Source organism: Drosophila melanogaster, chromosome 2R (genome assembly GCF_000001215.4).
Source record: "Drosophila melanogaster chromosome 2R".
NCBI lineage: Eukaryota > Metazoa > Arthropoda > Insecta > Diptera > Drosophilidae > Drosophila > Drosophila melanogaster.
In genome coordinates, this window is record NT_033778.4 from 23,818,542 (window position 1) to 23,839,868 (window position 21,327).

Genomic DNA, 21,327 nt, shown 5'->3' on the forward strand with positions numbered 1-21,327 from the left:
TCAAAACTGCTGCATATTTTTATATTTTTGTTGTAAAGCATAAAATTTGAAGAAAAGTTTTGTTTTTCTCTTTTTTCGCCCAATTTTTGTGACTTTTCTCGCGACTAGCCAAGACTAGAACCAAAGTGCGGATCTGTAGACTACATTTGTAGAATCTGGCCATTTAGAATTTGAATGATACATGTTGATGTAAAACTAAATCAAATTTCAATAGTATGTGCAACAAATCTTTCTATCTCGATCCTTAAACAGAAATGTGAGCCTTTAAGATATGTTTGATGTGTAAAAATAGCCACTCATTACTCGCTGTTCATTTTGTTTGGCTTGTTTGTTTTAAAAAAATAAATACAACCACCCCTTCGTGACCACCCTGCTTAAAACCTTTCGTTCTGAATCGAAAAGAGCAACAAAAGAGAGCTGTGAAAGCGAAAGCCGTCGTGAAAATGACCCGAGGGTCCGAGGAAAGCTGAATTGACAAAGCTTTTCATTCATAACCTGGCCCAACAACAAGAATGGTGGGGATGCATCAACAAATGGTGGCACAAATGGTGCTCACAAGCTGGCGGAAATTCGGGGAAATGCGAATTGCGCACAGGATAAGCGGAGCGAGGAAATTACAGATGATATATATATATATGTATATAACATTAGAAAAAACTCCGATGGTGCGGAAACGGTGCGAAAATTGCGTGGAAACTATCCGCCATGTGACTGTTTAAAACTTTGTTATTCCCTCTTTTTTATGTGGGAGCTTTTGTAAGCGGCTTACGTTGTTCGGTGCTATCTACCAATCCACCCCCCCCCCTCCCACTCACACTCCCACTCTCCGCTTTCACTTCCATTTCCACTCCCACTTCCGTTTCCGTTCGCTAAGCTCGAACACTTGCGTAAATAAATGTATCACCCAGAGCGCTCTCGCTCTGTTTTCACAATTTTTCTCTCGGCCCCAATGCTCCAATGCTCCAGTGTTTCAGTGTCTAGGTCGGGGCAGCTTTTCCTCCTGAAGGTCGCCTGGCCAACTGTTCGATGTGTGTCTCTATTGGGGATTGGAGCCCTCCCCTCCCTTCGGTGGGCCAAACTATCGACCGCTGGAGCGGGATGCTCGCAAAGTGGGCGGGCGGCTAGTGAAAGCCAACCATAATTTTTAAGCTCTTACGTTTCACTTAACAAGTTGGAATTTTGTCAGCCCCTTAGCTGCATTTTAGTTCACACTTTTATCGCCAATCGCCCATTGTTCAGCGACTGAACACTGGACAGCACTCCCACACTCACACACAGAGCCAAATGCAAATGCATAATTAAGTGAGTTATTGTTCAAGGACACATATTCACTGCTCAGCCCACCAAAAGAATCACTGCGAAAAATTCGTAGAATTTACATGCTTTTACAACAATTTTCGATGTAGCATTATGATGTCGCATTTATCCAATAACTAGATAAGCAGATGTACCCCTAGGCGTATACTTGATTTTCGAACGCTTGTATTCCCCATCCGCCATGTGAGCCGACTTTTTGCCCAGTGACCCCAATGGCATTACCCCCACCCCCACTGCCCTTTTTTTCGCCAGTATCCCGATTTCCCATTCCATTCCATTGGGCCGTAAATCAAATTGCAAATCAAAAGCAGCGCCCAACGGCTGCCATAAACATTTATAGCAAGCGAGCGTGGGTGGAAAAGCTGCGGCGGCGGAGCTTTCCACGCTCCCGAAGCGAAAAGCGTTCGCTCTCGCTTTTCACTTTTCACTTTTCTCGCCTCCGCCTTTCAGCGGGAAATCTCCTGCTGCTGCTGCTGCTGCTTCCGTTTCACTTTCAGTTGCTTTCGAATTGTCCGCCAAATTGGACGCTCCACGTGTCCGTAATTTTCGATCCACCCACGGGAGCAGGCTTAACAACAACAAGCCCACAGAAACTGTCCGAAAAGAGCAGCCACCAAGATAGCTGGTGCCATTCGCTAACGTTGCTGTTCCTGCCGAAAAAGATCCTCGAAAAAAGTGCTGAAAAGTGAAGAGAAGTGCTGAAGAAGGGGAAAACCCTATAGCGAACTCTTAATTGTGTAAGTCCCGCGTGTATGCCATATATTGTATTTGTGTGCGATTGTGCGAGCTGTGCGTGTGTGTGTATTGCTGGGAGTGTCCTTCGAGTCCTGCCAGTAAATATTTAAAACAATTAAAGCCCTAGCCCGCGCCAAGGTCCTTCCCGCAGGACGAGTCCGTTGACAGGCCCAATTAGACGGCGTTCCGTTGCAGCCACGTCCTGCGCCCAGGATAACCGCATTGTGCGGCTAATTCGGCGTTAATGAAGTCTGATTACAGCCCATCCCGATACTCTGTCACCTGCCACAGCCAGCAGCTGGACACCGGATTCGCTGTGGCAGTGGCCATGAAAAGTCGTTGCAACTGCAACATTTTCGTAGCACACTTTTCGGGGCAAACTGCGAGTGAAAGTGAAACCTTGGGCTAAGGCGAAAGTTTGGCCGGACTTAACGTTTAAACCAGGACTCAACTCGACTTAAGACAACAGTCAAACAAAGTTTCAAGTAATTAAGAGTGCAGCTCAGCAAAAACCCCCGATAAGAGCAAAGAAAATACCCAACGAATTTAGCGGAGGTCAGGTAATATAACAATCATTCATTCGCCTTGTGGCCCGCTCATTCAAGGATTCATGGCTTGAAGTGCATCTTTTGAATCTATGCATCATTTGATTCCTGCATCCTGCACGGCTTGTAATATCTGGTTAGTTACGACGAATTCACTGCGGCAGTGAGCTGAAATTGAAACCTGATTGGAAGCGTAATTTGCATTATCTGAGAGTCGTGTCCAATAAATTTGCATATACATGCCAGGCAACCCCGCCCCCCTTCCCTACGCCTCCGCATGCAACCGCTTGGCTGGGCACCAGGTGCATCCAATTCCGGGCCGAATGGATACTTCGGACTGGGCAAATATTTGCCGCAAGTTGGCCAGGAGTGCTGCCTCCAGCCGCGTCCCTTCCGCTCCAGCCAAGCAGCCAAGCGTGGATGAACGCAAAATTAATTCCAGCCTCCACCCGCAGTGGGCCGGACTCCTGCTCCTGGCGGCACCTTCATCCCGAGTCCCGATAACTTTTTACTACTTTCGCTATCCTTTTGCTCCTGCTCCCCAAGTTTTTTCGCCCCCATCCACTTGGTGGGCATTTTCTTAGCTCTTGTGAGGCATTGTTATTGGAATGTCTAAGTCGAGTTCTTCTTATTGTCGTACAGTCGGACTTCGAGAAGTGGGATATTGGGAATTTATCTTACAAGGATTCTCTAAATTCTATCCTATCACACACATCAGAGATTCCCTTTTAAGATGAGACAATTGCTCCTAGGAAAATGTTTAATTTATGAAAATACTGTGTACTTTTTGGGAAATGCCATTATAACTTACTTTACTTCCACTTAATCGCATCAATAGTTTCGTGCAGTGAACCCTAGTTACTTTTAATGAAACTGCCCTGTGATTGCCGTGCCTTTTGTTATAGTGATTGCTGTGGCTGCTACCTCAGCATCCTTGCCCTTGGAGCGGGCTTTTCCTCCTCTTCTAGGGTCCTTCCGCCCCTCCCCCTGCTGACGCTTTTTGTTCCTTTTCCTGTGTGCCTTGTGGCTTCCTTCCTGTTCGGCATGAACGTGCGTTGTTTCCTTCGCGTTTGGGCTTTTGGCATTGGCCTGTCCGTGTTTTGTGCGTGTTTGCCAGGGCTCAAGTTCAGGTTTTCCAGTTTTTCGGCTTTTTTTTGTCCTTTTTCCCATTGCCATTTGTTATTTTATTCGCTGGGCTCGCAGCGCTTTCCCTTTTGTGTGTACATTTGAATCGCAATCAAATAACAATGAAAACATCAGCGACCTGGCTGAAAAGTGATCGGTGACATCGTGGTATCCAGTGCATTAGACTTAAAGCCACATCCTGATGGATGGCGGGATTTGGCTGTTTATTGTGACTGGGTCACCCCGGCGTATACGCAATGTGGCGTATCTGTTGACTACTACTCGACCGAGGAACTTGTTGAGGGCTTAAGTGGCAAATTGACAAGGTAATGGATTATCAGCGACCGCCTTTGAAGAGCAATAGCCATTTTAATAGATTATTTTAAAAATTCAATTTACCTCAAGCTAAATAGGGATTTAGCTGAAAATGTGGGTCATACACAACGAGTAATTGGACTATTTAAACGAAAACCTCATTGTCTAGCTGCGGGCTTAACAAAATATGAGGGGATTGAAGACTCCGTGAACTTTGACCTACAGCACAAAGCTGTTAAACTGCTTGTGCATGTCAGCACAGCTTTTCCCCACCTTTCCCCCGCTTTTCCCGCTCCTCGGACTCACTATCTCTGCGCGGCAGCTGTTGACAATGCAACTGCCAATATACATGAATGTGGCTGCAAGTAGCACTGGGGATGTCTGTGTGTGTGTGTGTGTGTGTGTGTGTGTGAGGTGGTGTGGAAGGGCGATTGTGTTAGTTGTGTGTGGCTAACATTGACATTTGTGTCCGCTTAAGCGAACGACTCCTTCTTATGCAACATGTGAATCCAAATAATCTTTACCCAGGGGAAGATTATTATAAGAGGAGTTAAGGTTAATGGAAAGTTATGAGAAAGTTACCTCATAAAGATGTTTAAAAGTATGCAGCATCTTAAGCACTTAAATTGGTCAAATAACTATTTATCTATATTTATTTTGAGTGAGTAACATGATCCTTAAAACTGTTAACATCTCTGTGGGCGAGTGTATTCCATCCATTCTCGCATTCATATGCACCTCATGAATTCTCATCCGCCAGTTGCATCTGCATTCCTCGTCAGCACTCGGCCAGTTCGTGGAACTGGTGCATTATCAATCCCTGCAGCATTTCCCTGGCCAAAGTGCATCCATGGCACGGGCAGTCGCGCGAATTGGGAATGTGATTCGACCGCAGATTGGTCATCTGCAGCCGTCGCTGTGCCTCCAGCCTGGAACGCCTCCTCAAGCTTCTCAATTTGCAGTGCACACAGCTATAGATGGTGATTCCTAGTCGGGAAAAGAGATATCATCACTTAACTTACTGTTGATTCCGTATAGGAATCCCATATGAACAAAATATATTACAGAACCAAGTTGACTTACCAACTCCCACCACGGATACGTGCAGCAGCAGAACCATGAAGATGAAGCGCCCAAAGTGCGGATGGTGTCGGAGGTCGTCGAATATAGGTTCGCGCTGGCCACTGATGCTGGTATTTGCATCCGTTGGATCAACGGTGGGGCCTTCAGTCGCCGTGGCCACGTCGAATTCCGTTGAATTTGCGCCGGTATTGTTTTCGTTCTCGAAATCAGACATTTGCAGCAGCTGCGTTACATTTACGAAGTCAAAGTCTTCCCCGGAATGCAAAGATACGCAGATACATACTTAGATACAGACAGAAATCAAACGAGCCGCAGGTGCCTGCCCAAGTGCACTTACCCGTAAAGTTGTCATCAGCTTTGGCCAGGTGAGCGCAGGAAGCCGAGGTGGCCAGCAGCAAGATCCACCTGGCCATGTTTACTTGGACGGAGGGGCTCATGGTGCTGCGTCAATCGACCCAATGCAACTGAACAAACCTCAAAGCCCTCGATTCCAGTTAGACTTATCAACAGAAAGCTGTTTATTTGTATCGCCACTTATGCCGAGGAAAGATGCCAAGTGGCTTTAAATCCCAAACAAAATCACGAATCACGGTGGCATAAACAAAACTTTAGATTCATTACTACAAAACCACTGGTCTAGAATCTAGATCTTGAAAAGAACGAAGTTAAATAGCTAGAAAACTTATTAGGCATAATGTGTGATGACCTCACAGTTTTCGATGCAGAACGCGTTTCTGGCGAGGCAGCAGTTGCGGCACAGGCAGTTCACCTTGGGGGCATGCAGGAAGGTCATCTCCAGAACGCGGCCCGCCTCCTGGGGCAGGGGCAGAGTGGGCCACACGATGCTCTGGGTGCGCGGGGCATAGACATCGAGGCCATCGGAAGTCGATTCTACAGCCCGCGAGATCCGGCAGAAGCAGCAGATACATCCTGCCCAAAGGAAATCGGAAATCTCCGTTCGGCCAATTGATCGAGGCAATGGAAGGCACATGAACTCACCCACGAAGCCCAGAAGGACCAGAACGAAGAGTCCCAGTAGGGTCAGCGTAAAGATTCTCATCTGGGACTCGGCCAGCAGGGAATCGTGACTTCCATGGCCATTCCCATTCCCATTCCGATTCCCACCCACCTGGCAATGGAATTGGTTTGGCAGAATGGTTAGTGCCAGGATGACAAAAGTGCATCGAGTGCCCGGCGCCAAAGACATTTTGTTAATGCTTTCCACCAGCGTTTCCCAGCGCACAATAAAGCACTCGAAAATGGAAAAACAAACCGTGGAAAACAGCTGCACACAGATGGCGACATCGCCGTGGAGCAAACACAATCGACTTGCAAACTTCTGGGCAAATGAAAATTCTGCGAGTGCTAATCGGCATAAAGCTTCTTTGGGACAGCCATCCCATGCTACACTTTGGAAAATCCATTTTACTGAATTCAATAGCTGGGAAAGTCAAGGCCATTCATTATTACTCATTTAATAAAGCAAATGTAGTTTTAATCACAGATTTTGTAGTAAGAATTAAATTGTTATTCCATCTGAAAAGAGTAACTTTGTGGAGATATGATTTCTACGAAAGTGCAGATGTGATCAAGCTTGCATTTCGCTTGGCAACACACTCGTGAATAACAAGTATATTCACACGAATTCAAACCCATGCCACAACCAGCCATCCACCCACCTGTCTGAAAGCATTAAATCTGCGCGTTTTGAATGGGTGGGTGGTGTGCATTTGTCATAAACCAAATAAAAGTAACCCATTTGCCCTGAGAAATTACATTTAAATTGCAAATTTAAGGCAGAGGAACAAAGCGGCGCACACTCGACACTCGGCTGCACTCGAAAGCAGGAAAATGCGCGCCAAGGTGCAAATGTGGTGCAAGTGGTGCACGGGGTGCAAGGGGAACGAAGGGGGAAATTCTGCGAAAACTACTGGGTGACAAGAAAAAATCATTTGCAGACATAATTCACTTAACTGCCATCAGTCTCGTTCCTCGTCCTTCGTCCTTTTGCATTCATCACATGTATGCATTTTTTACCACTTTGCCATTCGAAATTTAATAGCGAGTTGCACACGATGTCCTTACGGCAACTGCAAAGCCAAAACGCGTTTAGTTGTCAATCGATACGGTGGCAATTAACCTAAAAATAGGCTAATGGAGAAATTGTGTAGCCTAAATTATTAAATCGCCTGTCGCGTACTAAGCGGTAGCAATTTCGATTTGATACCCATTAATCAGACGAAATTATCCTCATTGGCGATTCAAAATCGTTGTGTGTGTTTGCATAGAACTGCATTTGTGTTTTCAAAATAGAACTGCGAAGTATGTCGCATCTTCAGCAATTTTCAATTTAATCAACGAAATGATTTGCAATTTGGAATTCATAAAAAAAAAAGATGCGAATCACTTGAAATGCCACTTTACGCGCATTTTGATTGTGATTTAGCGCTGAATTTGCGATTACCAGGACGATGACAGGACGAAGGACGACAGACGATGACGAAGTAGATGAATATTTAATGCGGCTACAGGAGCCCTGGGGACCCAAGACGAAGGACGAAGGACGCACGACGGTGGATCCTGAGGTGGGCAGCGGGCGGTGCAATAGAACGTGAAAATCTGTTTTCCTATAGCATTTTCCGGGTGCGGGAAAAGCTTGGGAAAGCAGGGGCAACTTCGTTGCATCGGTACAAATTTGTGTGCGTGCGCTTGGCCTCATGCAGCTATACGAGTATAGCATGTATCCACACTATATAGCTATATCTATATCTATAGCTTTAGCTCCTGCAAAACTGAATAATCGATAGCGCCCGTCGAGCACTTGAAATAGCACCAATAACTCATTGAACTGCGAGCAAAGAGGCCAGCATCATTTGCTCCCTCCTCCCTTCGCAGGATTCATTTGCATCCGCTTTTTGAGGACGACACTTGGCACTGCATAATTACTCAAGGCTTTGAAGTTTCTCAGCGCTGTGGAAATCGAGCTTTCTGCTGGTTAATCAGCTCGTGAAAAGTCCTAATCAGCGGAGTTAGTGGCAGATTAGCCTATCTTACATTTAAAGCAACAATTTATCAATAGAATTTAAATTTAAGTATCTCTACTTTTAGCAATGCAATGCATGAGTGCAATGAACAATTTCATGGCTTGACAATGAACGAAGTACTCTATTTTCTGCAGTGCTGCTTTGCATATCCTGCGCCTACCCTTTCACCCACTTTCGCCTAGGGTGTGGAGCGGGGGGAGGGGTCGAAGGTCGCCGCTCGCTTTGTTTGCCGCTTGTGGGCAGCCTTCGTGGGTTCAAGTTCAAACGGCCCGAGTTTGGCCCTTCGTAATTGCCGTGACTTGTGCAACAGCAGAGAGCACAGATGCCACTGGTGTGGCGATGATGATCTCGATGGGGATGATGGGGATGTTTTGCGGATGATGAGGATGCCGAAGGTCCCTTGTCTCGCCTTGGGGCCTGCAGGCCCATATGCGGGGAAATTTAACTTTCGCATAAAAATGTCAAAATAGGGAAAATTATGAAATGCCAAAAGGCGGAAAACGCTGTCGGCGGATTGTTCGCAAAAAAAAAGGAAGAGAAAGCGAACAGGAAAACTATAATGCAGCCCGTGTAAGCTGGCTCGCCATACCCTTGCCACCCCCTCTCCTTCTCGCTGCACTGCACATTCCCAAGGACGCTGAATGCAATCCCAACCACCCACACCCTCTGTACACCCCCCCCCTAGTTCTCATCAAGCGTAAACAAGCGGCGGCAGAAGCTCGAAAACATTTTCACACTCGAATTGACCAAACACAAACAAGGCAAAAACAGCAACGGCACAGCAGGGGGAAGGGGGGTTACTTTGGGTGGAAAATGGAAAAGGAGTTTCCACCCCCTCACACACACACACACACACACACAATCTTATTAGACTTATTTGTTCGCACACGTGGCCACTATTATTAGTTTCTCCGTGAAAAATGTTTCTAGAAAAAAAATGCTACGAGCTTCGAGGAAATAGAATTTCATTTAAATTCATCTTTATGAATTACAAATATGTATTACTAAATAATTAACAAAAGTGCATTGCAGGTCTTTTGTTTAATTGAAATACATATTCATATGAAATAAGCTATGCTTTAAATTAATAATTTTTTTGTTCTGAGGGCGAATTCTGCAAAATTAAGCTGTTGACGAAATGAATTCAACTGTGAAAAATTCAAACATGAAAAAATGTTACTTCAATCAGGACTCGTACATAAATTTGAGCAGTAAGTTGGTCAAAGTTTGCTTTTCAGTTGCCAAACTGCCCAAGCCATTTGTTTGCTCAACCGAAATGCCAACTGTTTGCGCAGATTTCGGTACACTGAGAAAAAAGGGAGGAACTCAAAAAATTTTGTGCCTTAAATATGACCTTCTAATGTGTAACTTCCCTCGTACTTCCATTGCATTTCAGTTTATACAATATATATCTCTTATACAACATTTTATATTATTTTGTAGCTTATTATTTTGTTATCTGTTTACTATACTATATATGTAGTATATATAGTTTTCTGTGAACGCTAAACCGCTACCGTTTTCACCTGACCGACGGGAAGGAAAAGTTTGCCGGCACTTTTCACGCTTTCCTATGGAAACTTTGGCGCTTCCGCCTGCCACCTCTCGATTTTCATTGTCAGGCGATTGTGTTTCGACCATTTCGAGCATTTCCACAAAAGTTCGCACAAAGCTAAATGTTTATTTGTACTGCAGTTGGACTGCCCCTCCGCCTGTTTGTTTGTTTGATCGTTTGTTTCGCCTTAGTTTTTTGTAGTTTTTTTTTTGCGTTTTGTTCAACTTTTCCGGGTTTTTCCCTGTGCGTCGCCGCTGAATCGCATTCTTCTTGGGCCAGGAATCATTAGGAACTATTTGCTAAGCAAATGCCACTGGCATTGCGGAGTGGGCTGAAATTGTTGCAGCCGGAATGCTGGACCGCAAAAAAAAACTGAATGGCAATGGGGAAAACCAGGCCAGGAGCAAAGCAACCTTGCTGGAAAATGGCGCTGCGAATTGGTATTGTGGTTTTCCCTCATTTTCCCCATATTCCCCCAGCGGCGCTGCCCCCGTGGTGCTGCATTTTCCCTGCTCCCCTGCGAACTGAGATCATCATTGCCGCATTAACAGCCCCATTGGCACACTCACTTGGCCAAATGCACATTTGACTGGCTAATTACGAGGCTGTCAACAAATTGGCATAAAAAACAACGCCATCTCATCTCAACTCATCTCATTTGATCGCTGCCAAGGAAATGGCACCGAAACGTGACCAGGCAAAAAAAAACTCTCAGGCGGAAAAGCCGGAAAATCCGCCCACTTCTCATCACACATCCCATCACACCATGTTACGGCCACTACAGAAACAGAAAGTGTGGCACTATGTACCATATAAAGTGTGTGTGTGTGTGTGTGTGTGAGTGCGGACAGCATCAAGTGCCATTGACGGCGCGTCATTTTCTTGAGTACTCATTTATCCTCGGCGCACAAAAGTTGCCACCTTCTGGAATGGAAAAACAGCATTTGAGACCCGTTTTCTGCGTATTTAATTAACGAAACGGAAATTACGAAATGCGCCTGCGGATAGAAAATCCATTGAACTTGCATTCAGTTTAAGTTGTCCGGCCTTGGCCAAAATCTTAGTATTTTCGTAGCCAATTCCATTGGTAGCAGCCCTTCTCTAATTTAATAATAATATTATTAATGCTAAAATTATACTTAAAGTATATTCTTACTTACTACTTATACTCTACTTAAAGTATATAGCTTAAAACATCGAATGATTTGCTTATGAAAATGCATTTAGGAAACGAACTTTTTTCACAAATAAACGACGAGAGGCTTTATTGTAAAACCCATAAACCAATTAGCAACATAGCACAATATTTATTATTGAACTTGTAGCTTCTGGCTTCGATAATTAAATTAAAGTATTTGCACTGCACAGCTAATCCATTAACTTTCTGCTCGGTTTATTTATTAAGTTGAAACTTTAGAAACTACAAATTGCTTTCACTCTTTTCTGAAACAAATCTATTGGATTTAAAGTAATAACATATAACATATATTGTGTGGGAAATGTATATGAACACTCTAGTTTAATCTAAGGGTAATGAAGCACCAGTCAGGTGACCTTTCCTAATTGCTTTCATTTGGCCGGAATCGAGGCCAATTGAATCCATCAGCAGGCGCTCTTGGCCAGCTGTGAAAGTTGGCAGTTGGCCAGCTGGTTGTCACCTGTGAAAGCAAACTAATAGATTCAAATATTTGCATTTCCCGTCCACAGCTGGAGGAGGATCAGAACTGCCACCCAAATGGGGCAGAGCAGCAAGTCCGGAAGTGCCGGAGTCGGCGGCGTCGGCGGCGGAGGAGGCGTGGTCTGCCCCTCTACGGCGATCAGTGGCTGCGCCTCCGGAACGGCGCTTATCCAACTGGACGCCACTGGGCCAGGAGCCGGCGGAGCTGGGGAGTCGGAGCACGAACGTGGCACCTGGACGGGTCGCTTCGACTTCCTGCTCTCGCTGCTCGGATACTCAGTGGGCCTGGGCAACGTGTGGCGGTTTCCCTACCTGTGCTACAACAACGGAGGAGGTTCGTTTCATCTAAGAAATGTATCTAGTAGATACACAATTAATGATATATATATCAAAATGATATATGCTTTCCCTTTGCAGGAGCCTTCCTCATCCCCTTCACCATAATGCTGGTCATCGCCGGACTGCCGCTGATGTTCATGGAGCTCTCATTTGGCCAGTACGCCGCCCTGGGTCCCGTGGCCGTCTATCGTCGGTTCTGCCCGCTCTTCCGGGGACTAGGAACCGGCATGATCCTGGTGTCCGCCATAGTGATGCTCTACTACAACCTGATCATCGCCTGGACCATCTTCTACATGTTCGCCTCGTTTGCGCCGGTACTTCCGTGGCAGAATTGCGAGCCCGCCTGGAGCACAAAGTGTGAGTTTGTCCCCTGGGGAGCACATAGTGCGATGGATCCAATTAATTAATAGGCCAAAACACTTGGCGGGGGAAAAGGGGGGGAACGGTGGAGGATGAGGATAAGAGCGGATGTCAGATTCCCATCTTTTGTTACGTTTCTCGGGTAATAAATTAGGCAAATTGCAGGCTGTCAAAAGTGGAATTTTATTCCGCTCGGCTCCGCATTTGTTGTTTTTGTTTGTGTCCATCGGCGGCACGTGGCTCGGTTGGGAAAACACATGGCCAGGGAAATCGAAATCGGATGGCGGGTGCGGCGGGGAAAAATGGTTGTGTAACCAGCGGAGCCCGGAGACAATTGATTCGGGGCGACGCAGCAAAGATAAACACACACAATCCCAGGGAAACTTTCAAGGAAACTCGCAAGTCAGGGGAAAGAAATGTAAAATAAAAACTCGATAAGTTCGCTTCCGAAATATCCGAATAGTGGAGGCCAGCCTAGCATAATGCCACGGGGATCAAAAGTACATCATTCATTGTGAACAAATGTGAATGTCTCCACAATCCTGCCCTTCACGCACACGCAAGCAAATAGAAAGTATGAACAAACTTTCGCCCAGAATTATAATAATAAACAAGAAGCATGGAGGATTCCTAGGCGCCCTGAAGTAGGCAATTGTTTTTGTGCCTCGCTTGACATTGCAAGGTGAGAGCTTGCTCAGTGTGTGTGTGTGAGGACTCTATAAGTGTGTGTGTGTGTGTGTGTGGCGAAGGCGTTGCCTTGCGAATTCCCCAGTCTGCTGGTGACTTCCTTGGCTAGAAACAGAGACACAGACACTTTAAAACGTTCCGCCACGCGAAACACATAAATCTTTAACGACCATTGAACGCCGACTCTTCCGGATTCTGAATTCCAGATACTGGAGCTGGGAGCTGGGAGCTGGGCGGCGGGTGGATTCGTCATGCTGCCCCGGAAAAGCGTGGCAAGTTTTCTATGTAGGTCAGAAGGGATGAGCTTATTTGTCGGGCATTCAACAAAATTTACATTTCCAGCATGTCATAAATGGTTGATTTTGTGAAGAAGTAGGAAAATCCAAATGAATGGGTGGAAACTTTCCTAATTGCTTTGATTAACAAAGGAAGAGTTATATAAATTCAAGCCTCTGCTATAGGATAGCATGATTTTTGAATATGGTTATGTAGGAATTCCTAGTACGATCCCTACCAAAATCAATACATAAGACGAAGGCACCTGCTTCGAAATCAAACTTAGACGGCGTTCCCTGACTGGCAGCCATTTCCATATTTTTTTCATTTTGTGCTGGCCCAGAAATCGATAATGGATGCTATTGAGGGTCCTGGATATTGAGCAGCGTCCCTCGACGCAGAGCATTTCACCTTCGGGGGAACGAACACGGCAGCTTCAAATTGTTAAAATGACAAACAATTATGTCTTAACTGTTTTTGACACTCAATCGCTGGCAGTGGGAAACTCAACCTTGGGCCGGGCTTTTCCCTAAGCTCCCAGGAATCCCACGACTAGAAAGTATTGTATGTGTATGCAGGGGAGGAGTGGGGTATGCGGGCGGAGTGGGGGGTCCTGCCCCGGCAGACAAGCAATTTCTTAAGGATTTTATTTATTGACACTTCTCGATTCGCCGCCCGATGTGCTGCTGCTGCCAGCATCCTGACCTCGTTCGCCTTTGTCCTCTGTCGTCTGTTTTAGATGACAAATGTTTACTTTTAGTGTCACGATTAAAATGTGTTTGACTCTGTTTGTCCACGGATCGAATGTCGCACTCTGTTTGGCTCTCCACTTACTTGTGTGCTTATGTTTTCCAGTAAATATTTGGCCAGCATTTCGATGTGCCTAATAAGGTAAATGATCTGGCCACTAAAAATCCTTTTATTTGACTCTCTAAACTCTAAACACTGGCCATACAGCATCTGCGAAATGTGCCATCAAATCCGAGGCCACAAAACTTAAGGAGGCCAATTTTCTGCTCTGCAAGTTGAATAAGAAAGTCGGTATCCTTTTCCAAGCGGGATACACAAACTGCGCCCAGGATTTATTTATATGCGAATTGCTTGGTTGGTCCTCGTTTCTCGTTCCTCTTTCAAATAGAATTTATATCGCACAACTCGCGTGTGTGTGCGTTTGTGTAATCAAATTAATTGCAATGCAAACAGAGGCAGACAGGCAAATTAAACGGCGTGTAAACACTTTGAAGTTTTTCACAAAACCATCAACCGCCAGCCACACGAAATTGTTCTCGAGTTTATTTCCCCATTGCAAAATGAAGCTGATGAATGAATGTACGTAGATACATATGTATGTGGGCTGGCTCGGAATTTAAACTTGAGTCTAGCGACGGTTTAATTCGATGCGCCAACGGGGCGTATGAGTAATGTTTATTGACAGGCGCTGATTGGGCGTGGGAATGGTGGGAGGTTGTGGTGTGGAGTTGTGGGTTTGCTGCTCAATAAATCGATTTGAATACCCATTTCAGTTGGCAAACGAATTTAGTTCGCAATTAGCCACTGCCAGCCTTAATGTCCTGCAACTTATACCATCCTGCAAAGGCGAAATCAACTGTCAGCCAGTCATTTTGCGTGGAAATTTGTGTGGAAAACTTCGACGGCGACACTTTCTCTTTTGGCACACATACATAAGTCAAATGTCATAACCAGAACTCGAAGTTTCTGTCTTTTGTGGGACTGACAGGTAAATACAATTTGTGGCTGCGCGGGAAAAGCGAGTGTTGTGAATGAGGGAGTGGGTTTTTCCAACAAGCTGCCTAGTGCCTAGTTAAAGTTAAAGTCTCATTAGGCGGATCAAATCGAATGGACTTTATGTACTGTCGAAAGAAAAAGGCAGGCGAAAGACAGATTGCTCTGCTATTGACCTTTCACCCCCGCCAGGCAGTCAAATTTGCCAGTTGCCAGATCCTTTCTGGGCAACCCTTTTCCGCCAAAGGACTTTGACATGCCCAGACCCTTTTTTTTTTTGCTTGCCGGGGCAGCGCTTTTTGTGCCCTCCTCTGATTTGCTACTTTGTCCTTTTAATTATGTTCCCAGAGTGGGTTGCACAACCCAGCAAATAGTTCATAAATATTAAAGCGCTGTTTGCATAATTGAGTGAGGGGGAATGGGAATGGGAATGTGGATGGAAGGGAAATGAAGGGAAGGTGGAGATCCAACTTGCTGACAGGCAAAGTCTCTTGCAGATTGCTTCTCGTACGCTCAGGCGGACCAGTGCGAGGCCACCAATGGCACCTACTACCTTCGCACCTGCCACAACGCTACCTCCGCGGCGGAAAACAACATCACCACCCTGGCGCTTGGAGCCCTGAAACGTCCACCAGCTGAGGAGTACTTCAAGTGGGTTTTCACATGGATTTTGCACAATTATCATTTGCTATTTCATGCATGATTTCATTCACTACCTATTTTCATTACCCACATGGGGCATTTAAATTCTGTGTTAATTGACTTGAACTTCGCTTCTCTTCCATTGGGTCTCTTTCACTTGCCACTCGCACTTGGCTCCGGCAGCAACTTTGTGCTCGGTCTGTCCAAGGGCATCGAGGAGACGGGCAGCATTAAGCTGTCACTGGCCGCCTGCCTCTTCCTGGCGTGGACGATAGTGTTCCTCTGCCTGTGCAAGGGCGTCCAGTCCTCCGGCAAGGTGGTCTACTTCACGGCCCTCTTTCCCTACGTCGTCCTGGTGATACTCTTCGTCCGGGGAGTCACGCTGCCGGGCGCGAGCACGGGCATTCTCTTCTACCTGACGCCCGACTGGAAGCAGCTGGCCAACGCCCAGGTATGTGCTGAATGCGGCAACCCACCGCTCCATGGCTACGTCCTTCATCCTCCCACTCATCCACTAGGTCTGGGGCGATGCGGCGGTCCAGATATTCTTCGCACTGAGCCCGGCCTGGGGCGGATTAATCACGCTCTCGTCCTACAACAAGTTCTCCAACAACTGCTACAAGTAAGTTTCATTATATTCCGATTGGCTTAGCAGCGATAAGTCCTGCGGATGAGATGAGTACCACCTTGGTACCACACCATGGTTACAAGTTGTGGAACTTTCGAACTAAGCACCAAATCCAATTCAAGGGACTCGCTGATCGTGGCCTTCTGCAACATAGCCACCTCCTTCTTCGCCGGCCTGGTGATCTTCTCCATCATTGGCTTCCTGGCCCACGAGCTGAACGTCGATGTGGAGAAGGTGGTGGACCAGGGCGCGGGTCTGGCCTTCATTGTCTATCCGGAGGTGGTCACCCGGCTGCCCGTCTCGCCCGTTTGGGCCGTTCTGTTCTTCGTGATGCTGCTGACCCTGGGACTGGACTCCCAGTTCGCTCTGATGGAGACGGTGACGACGGCGATTCTGGACAGGTTCCCCAACCTGAGGCAGTACAAGATCTGGGTGGTCCTGTCGGTGGCCATTTTCGGCTACATCGGCGGTCTGGGCTTCACCACCAATGTGGGTATTTTTGAGCGCTAATCAAAGTGTATGACTTTACATTACTACTAATCCTCTAGAGCGGCATGTACTGGCTGCAGCTGATGGACAAATACGCTGCCAACTGGTCCGTGCTGCTGATTGCCATCTCGGAGTGCATCCTAATTGCGTGGATCTATGGATCCCAGCGGTTCCTCAACGACATTCAGGGCATGATTGGCAAGCGATCGTGGTTCTGGAACTTTTTCTGGGGTATCATGTGGCGCTACATCACGCCAGCCACCCTCTTGGTGAGTTAATCTTTCTGATTACTGCTGATGATGTATTCCTTATCTACTACATTACTCCCAGTTCATTTTGTTCTTCAACTGGGTGGAGTACAAGCCCGCCAAGTATGGTCACTATGTCTACCCCATGTGGGCGGATGCAGTGGGCTGGATCGTGGGACTGCTGCCCGTGCTGGTCATCTTCCTGGTGGCCTTCCAGGAGATCTGGCGGGCGCCCATGAGCCTCAGCTTCAGGGACCGCATCAAGCACCTGCTGCAGCCCACCGCCGAGTGGGGACCAGCGGGCAGACCCTGCGTCAACCTGCACGCCGAGCGGTACCAGAGCCAAAACTACGACGGCGTGACCAACACCAAGATTCTCATCGAGGAGGAGGCCTCGCCCAAGCAGGCGGCGAACAAGAAGGACAGGCAACTGACCCTGGACGTGGACGTGGATGTCGAGTGCCTGCCTCTGGCGACTGTGGGCAAGCGGCCAGGTGCTCCGAAATCCATGGGCAAGCAAGGCAGCAGCGGCAACCTGCAGACGAATGCCAAGAACGGCACCCACAAGTCGCCAACCACCGAGATCAGCCCCAGCAAACAGCCCCTTATTCCCTCCGAAAAGGACAACAAATCGGCGAACATAAAGGTCCTGGCCGCCGGAACGCAGAGCAGCGGACGTGAGTGCACCACCATGTCCACTTTCGCGGGAGGCGGGGAGAAGAAGTCAACCAAAGTCAATTTGGCCACAGGAGCCACGAGTGCTGCAGCTCCGCTGGCCAGTAGCAACATCGCGACAGCAGCAACTGTCGCTGCTGCCACCAAATCACCGCCTGCAGCTGGTGTTGCACCCACCACTTTAGTGGGCATTGCTGCCACAGGAACAACAGTTGCTGCTGCGGCAAATGGCAAAGCCACACTTAAAACGACAATATCATCAGGTGCTGTTGCTGCCACTGCTGCTGGTGGCAACAAAGCAGCCAGTGTTGCAGCTGCAACAGCAACAGTCGCCGCTGGCAAAACGCCTGCAGCAGCAATGGCTTTAAATGTGGCTGCCTCGGTTAAAGTGTCGCAAACGGATAAAACAGCACCACTTAAGACCACAATATCAGCCAGTGTTGCTACTGCTCCAGGCGGCACAAAAGCATCAACAGCACCCAGTGTTGCAACTGCAGCAGTGGTTAGTGTCTCGTCAGGAGCAACAGTGCCTGCCGCAGCCTCAAAAGCAGCCGCTCCACTCAAAGCTACGGCACCACCACCATCATTAGCTGCGGTTAATGCAACACAAGCCGCAAAAAGCACACCAGTTGCCGCTGCATCGGCACTTGTTGCTTCTGCGCCGCCAGCCAAGTCCACATCAGCATCGGTGGCGAAGACAAATACAAACGCTGGCAGCAAGCCAACGGCCACATTATCTACTTGCAAGTCGGATGCTCCAGCTGCAGCTGCCAGTGTTGGGGTGACGAACGGAAAGGTCACTCCGAGTGGAGGAGCCACATCAACTGCACAGCCAGCAGTTAACCAAAAAGCGACAGCAGCAGCAGCAGCACAAAAGTCGCAAGGGGCTACTGCAACAGCAACGCCTACGAAAACTGCCTTGAATCAGAAGACGATTGTCCCTTCAGCGGGAAGTGGCAAGGGCGATGTGCCCAGCAGCCGAAGCACGGATACTCCACCGCCTGCAAAGGGCGCCGCCAGCAGCAACATCTCGGCCAAGTCCACGAAAGCCGGCAAGACACAGGCGAACGAAACCAGCCCCACGAAGTCGGCAGTGAAGCCCATCAAGGCCGGCTCCACCAGCCCCACAAAAGCTGTGGTGTCCAAACCAGGAGCAAGTGCAGCCAAGACTGCAGCGGCTTCTGCTGCAACAGCGACAGCAACTGCAGCGGGCAGCAGCAGCAGCAACAAGAAGGCGGCCACGTCGACAGCTGCAACATTGGGCAGCCAGGCCAAGACGAAAGGCAATGCATCCGGAGCAGGAACTAAGAAGTAATAGCCAGAGCGTACCAGGTAGGATCTGTAGGCCGAGGTGTAAGAAAAGGAAAGGAGTCGAACGCATACGTTGTTGTTCTCCCAATATCGAAAACTATTTTTATAAGTATATATATATATAAACGTGTATGTGTGTATCTATGAGCTAAGCAACCCACTTAACTGTACTTGTAAAAAGTTTAACTAGGCGATTATGCAAACGGACACAAGCTACAGTCGAATATTTTATAGGCACCTCATTCGGATGAGCAGAGTGCGACGAGGGAGGATCGAACCTTCATGTTTCCTATGCGAAAGTACCTATTTATCAGTCATCACGGTGGGATAGCTGTTCCTTAGTACCTAATTTCAGAAGTTAACGTAGGCTTTAGGTCAGGAGTCCCGATGTGTGTTTATTTAGTTCCGTGTGTATATCCTTGGATGCCCCCCGTTGGGCGCCAATTAATTCGAGAGCAATGTTGAAAGTGCAATGGAAATCGTTGAGTTTTTAAATATATAAATTTATATACAAATATACAAAGGTTACAACTAATCAATTTACACAAGTGAGAGATCGTTTGATTGGTTTTTTACTGCGAATATTCTTAAGACTACTTTGGAGGGCGGAACTTGGGCGGGCGGATGTATTTTTCCGTTTGAAAAGTGTGCGCATTTGTTTATAGAGCAGAATACATCACCCGGAAGGCGAGATCCCTAATCTGTAAATGTGAATGTAAATGTAAATGTAGATGTATCTATGTGCTCACTGTACTCCATGTTTTCTGTGCTAACGAGAGACTCATGTACCTAAATGTTAATCAAGTTGCATCAAATCCCTATTTGTGTGCATTTGTATAGTTAAGACAAATATTTAGAAGTGTTTTATGTGCGTGGAGTAGGCGGGAGCTAGGCCAAATACGGAAATATGCTCACAGAAAACGGGAAAACAATAATTACGCGTACATTTCTAGAATTTATATAACCATTGTTGTGTATTCATGTTGAAATAATTATATAAATATATTAAAATATACAAGAATAGAACAAATATAATACTCGTAGATATTTGTATGTGTTTGTACCTGTAGCTAGTTGGGATATTTAAGCACCAGATATTCAGAACGATTCAATCTGAAGAATTTGTGCTTTGCTTCTCGCCCTATTTTGATATTACATTATTATCGATTGAGAACCCAACTTTATTCAGTCCCTGAAAATGTGTGATAAATTATTTGCTCCGGCTCGAAGTAATTTTCAATTTGTGTCAAACATATTTAGGCGTAAGAAAAACATTGGAAACAGGAATATATAATTAAACGCAAATTGAAATTGTTGTAACTTGAGTTCGTTGTTGTTGTTTGTTTAGCGCAGTAGCTGTGACACCTGCCTACATACATACATATGTACCTAGAGACCCTAGAAACTAATTTCGTATAAATTCATATAACCCCATATTTGCACACAGCAAGTTAGTCGCCTGGAATTTTAGTATTATTTACAAACAATCAAATGGACTAATTCATTTATGCAAGTTTCTCTGTTCCAAGGCGACTAACTTGCCGAGTGAACTTATGTGGCGTATGGAAATAAGCCATCGATGTTGCATGTTTGTTAGTTGAACTGGATGTGTACCTGTAAAATGAAAACCGAAACGTAGTCTATGCGAAATTATCAAGTAAATATTTATATGTAGATAAGAAATTATGTACCGGCTGTTCGAAAGATATAACGATAAATATGTATTAGCACATGTAATGCCGCAATTTGCTCAAACTTAACTTAGGTCGCAAGTGAATACACAGAAACACAAACTGTCAATTCAGACAAGGTATTTATAGTTTTAAAGTAAAACAAATTACCCAATCGGCACATGACGTAGTGAAGTAAGCGGAGTTTACTTTAAACATTGAACAGAGGAGCTTCAAATTTTATATGAAACTTTGAGATGTCAACGGATTAAGTAATCGTGTTTAAAAATCAAACCCGAAGAGCTAGGCAAGTAATCAAATTGCAACTAATATCCCTGAAAACCGAATGCAACCGAAATAAGACCCATCAACCGGAAAACCCACCAGTTACATAAATACATGATCAACAATAATAATATTCGATGTATGCATTTTAAGCGATAACATAGTTAAGAGTAGATAAAGTCAGAATGATAAAGAAGCATTCACATTATTTTTCAAAAGTTCTGTTATTCAAAATCAAAAGCAAGCAGAGTTATGTTATCAGAAATGTTATGTTGAGGCGGAATTGAATGCCTGCACAGAAAATCAAAAGTAACAACCTGCTCCGATTCGAAACAAACACAATCCGTGGGCTAACTACACACACAATAACTTAATAAAATAGATGTATAACATTTTGCTGTTCTGGTAATCAAAAAAATATATGTTATATCAAATTAAAAGTGTAAGCAAATATGAAACGTACGAGTATTCCACAGATGCCAATAACTAAACGAGTAATCATAACAAGTATGGTAACATTTAACATTAAGCCAGGAAAACAATATTCATGAATAAATATTTATGGGTTTTAACAGTC

The 21,327-nt window shown here is 46.0% G+C and overlaps 2 protein-coding genes across 2 annotated transcripts; one reads left to right on the top strand and one right to left on the bottom strand.

Moving 5' to 3' along the window:
* Window positions 1–1,812: 1,812 nt before the first annotated feature.
* GlyT (Glycine transporter) lies at window positions 1,813–21,323 on the top strand. The gene is made up of 9 exons (NM_137992.3): window positions 1,813–2,054; window positions 11,427–11,731; window positions 11,815–12,093; window positions 15,300–15,453; window positions 15,628–15,895; window positions 15,963–16,066; window positions 16,195–16,561; window positions 16,621–16,830; window positions 16,892–21,323. The coding sequence occupies exons 2-9, from the start codon at window positions 11,455–11,457 to the stop codon at window positions 18,797–18,799; spliced, it is 3,567 nt and encodes a 1,188-aa protein (NP_611836.2). The 5' UTR covers window positions 1,813–2,054; window positions 11,427–11,454; the 3' UTR covers window positions 18,800–21,323.
* CG4763 (uncharacterized protein) lies at window positions 4,816–6,327 on the bottom strand (the record flags this gene model as incomplete). Its single annotated transcript, NM_137991.1, has 4 exons — window positions 4,816–5,024; window positions 5,121–5,369; window positions 5,458–5,538; window positions 5,832–6,327. The coding sequence occupies 4 exons, from the start codon at window positions 6,325–6,327 to the stop codon at window positions 4,816–4,818; spliced, it is 1,035 nt and encodes a 344-aa protein (NP_611835.1).
* Window positions 21,324–21,327: the final 4 nt, after the last annotated feature.

Coding starts and splice junctions, on each gene's coding strand:
- GlyT (NM_137992.3), top strand. CDS start 11,455: ATGGGGCAGAGCAGCAAGTCCGGAAGTGCCGGAGTCGGCGGCGTCGGC. Junction 15,454..15,627: donor CCAGCTGAGGAGTACTTCAA/GTGGGTTTTCAC, acceptor TGGCTCCGGCAG/CAACTTTGTGCTCGGTCTGT. Junction 15,896..15,962: donor AGCAGCTGGCCAACGCCCAG/GTATGTGCTGAA, acceptor CTCATCCACTAG/GTCTGGGGCGATGCGGCGGT.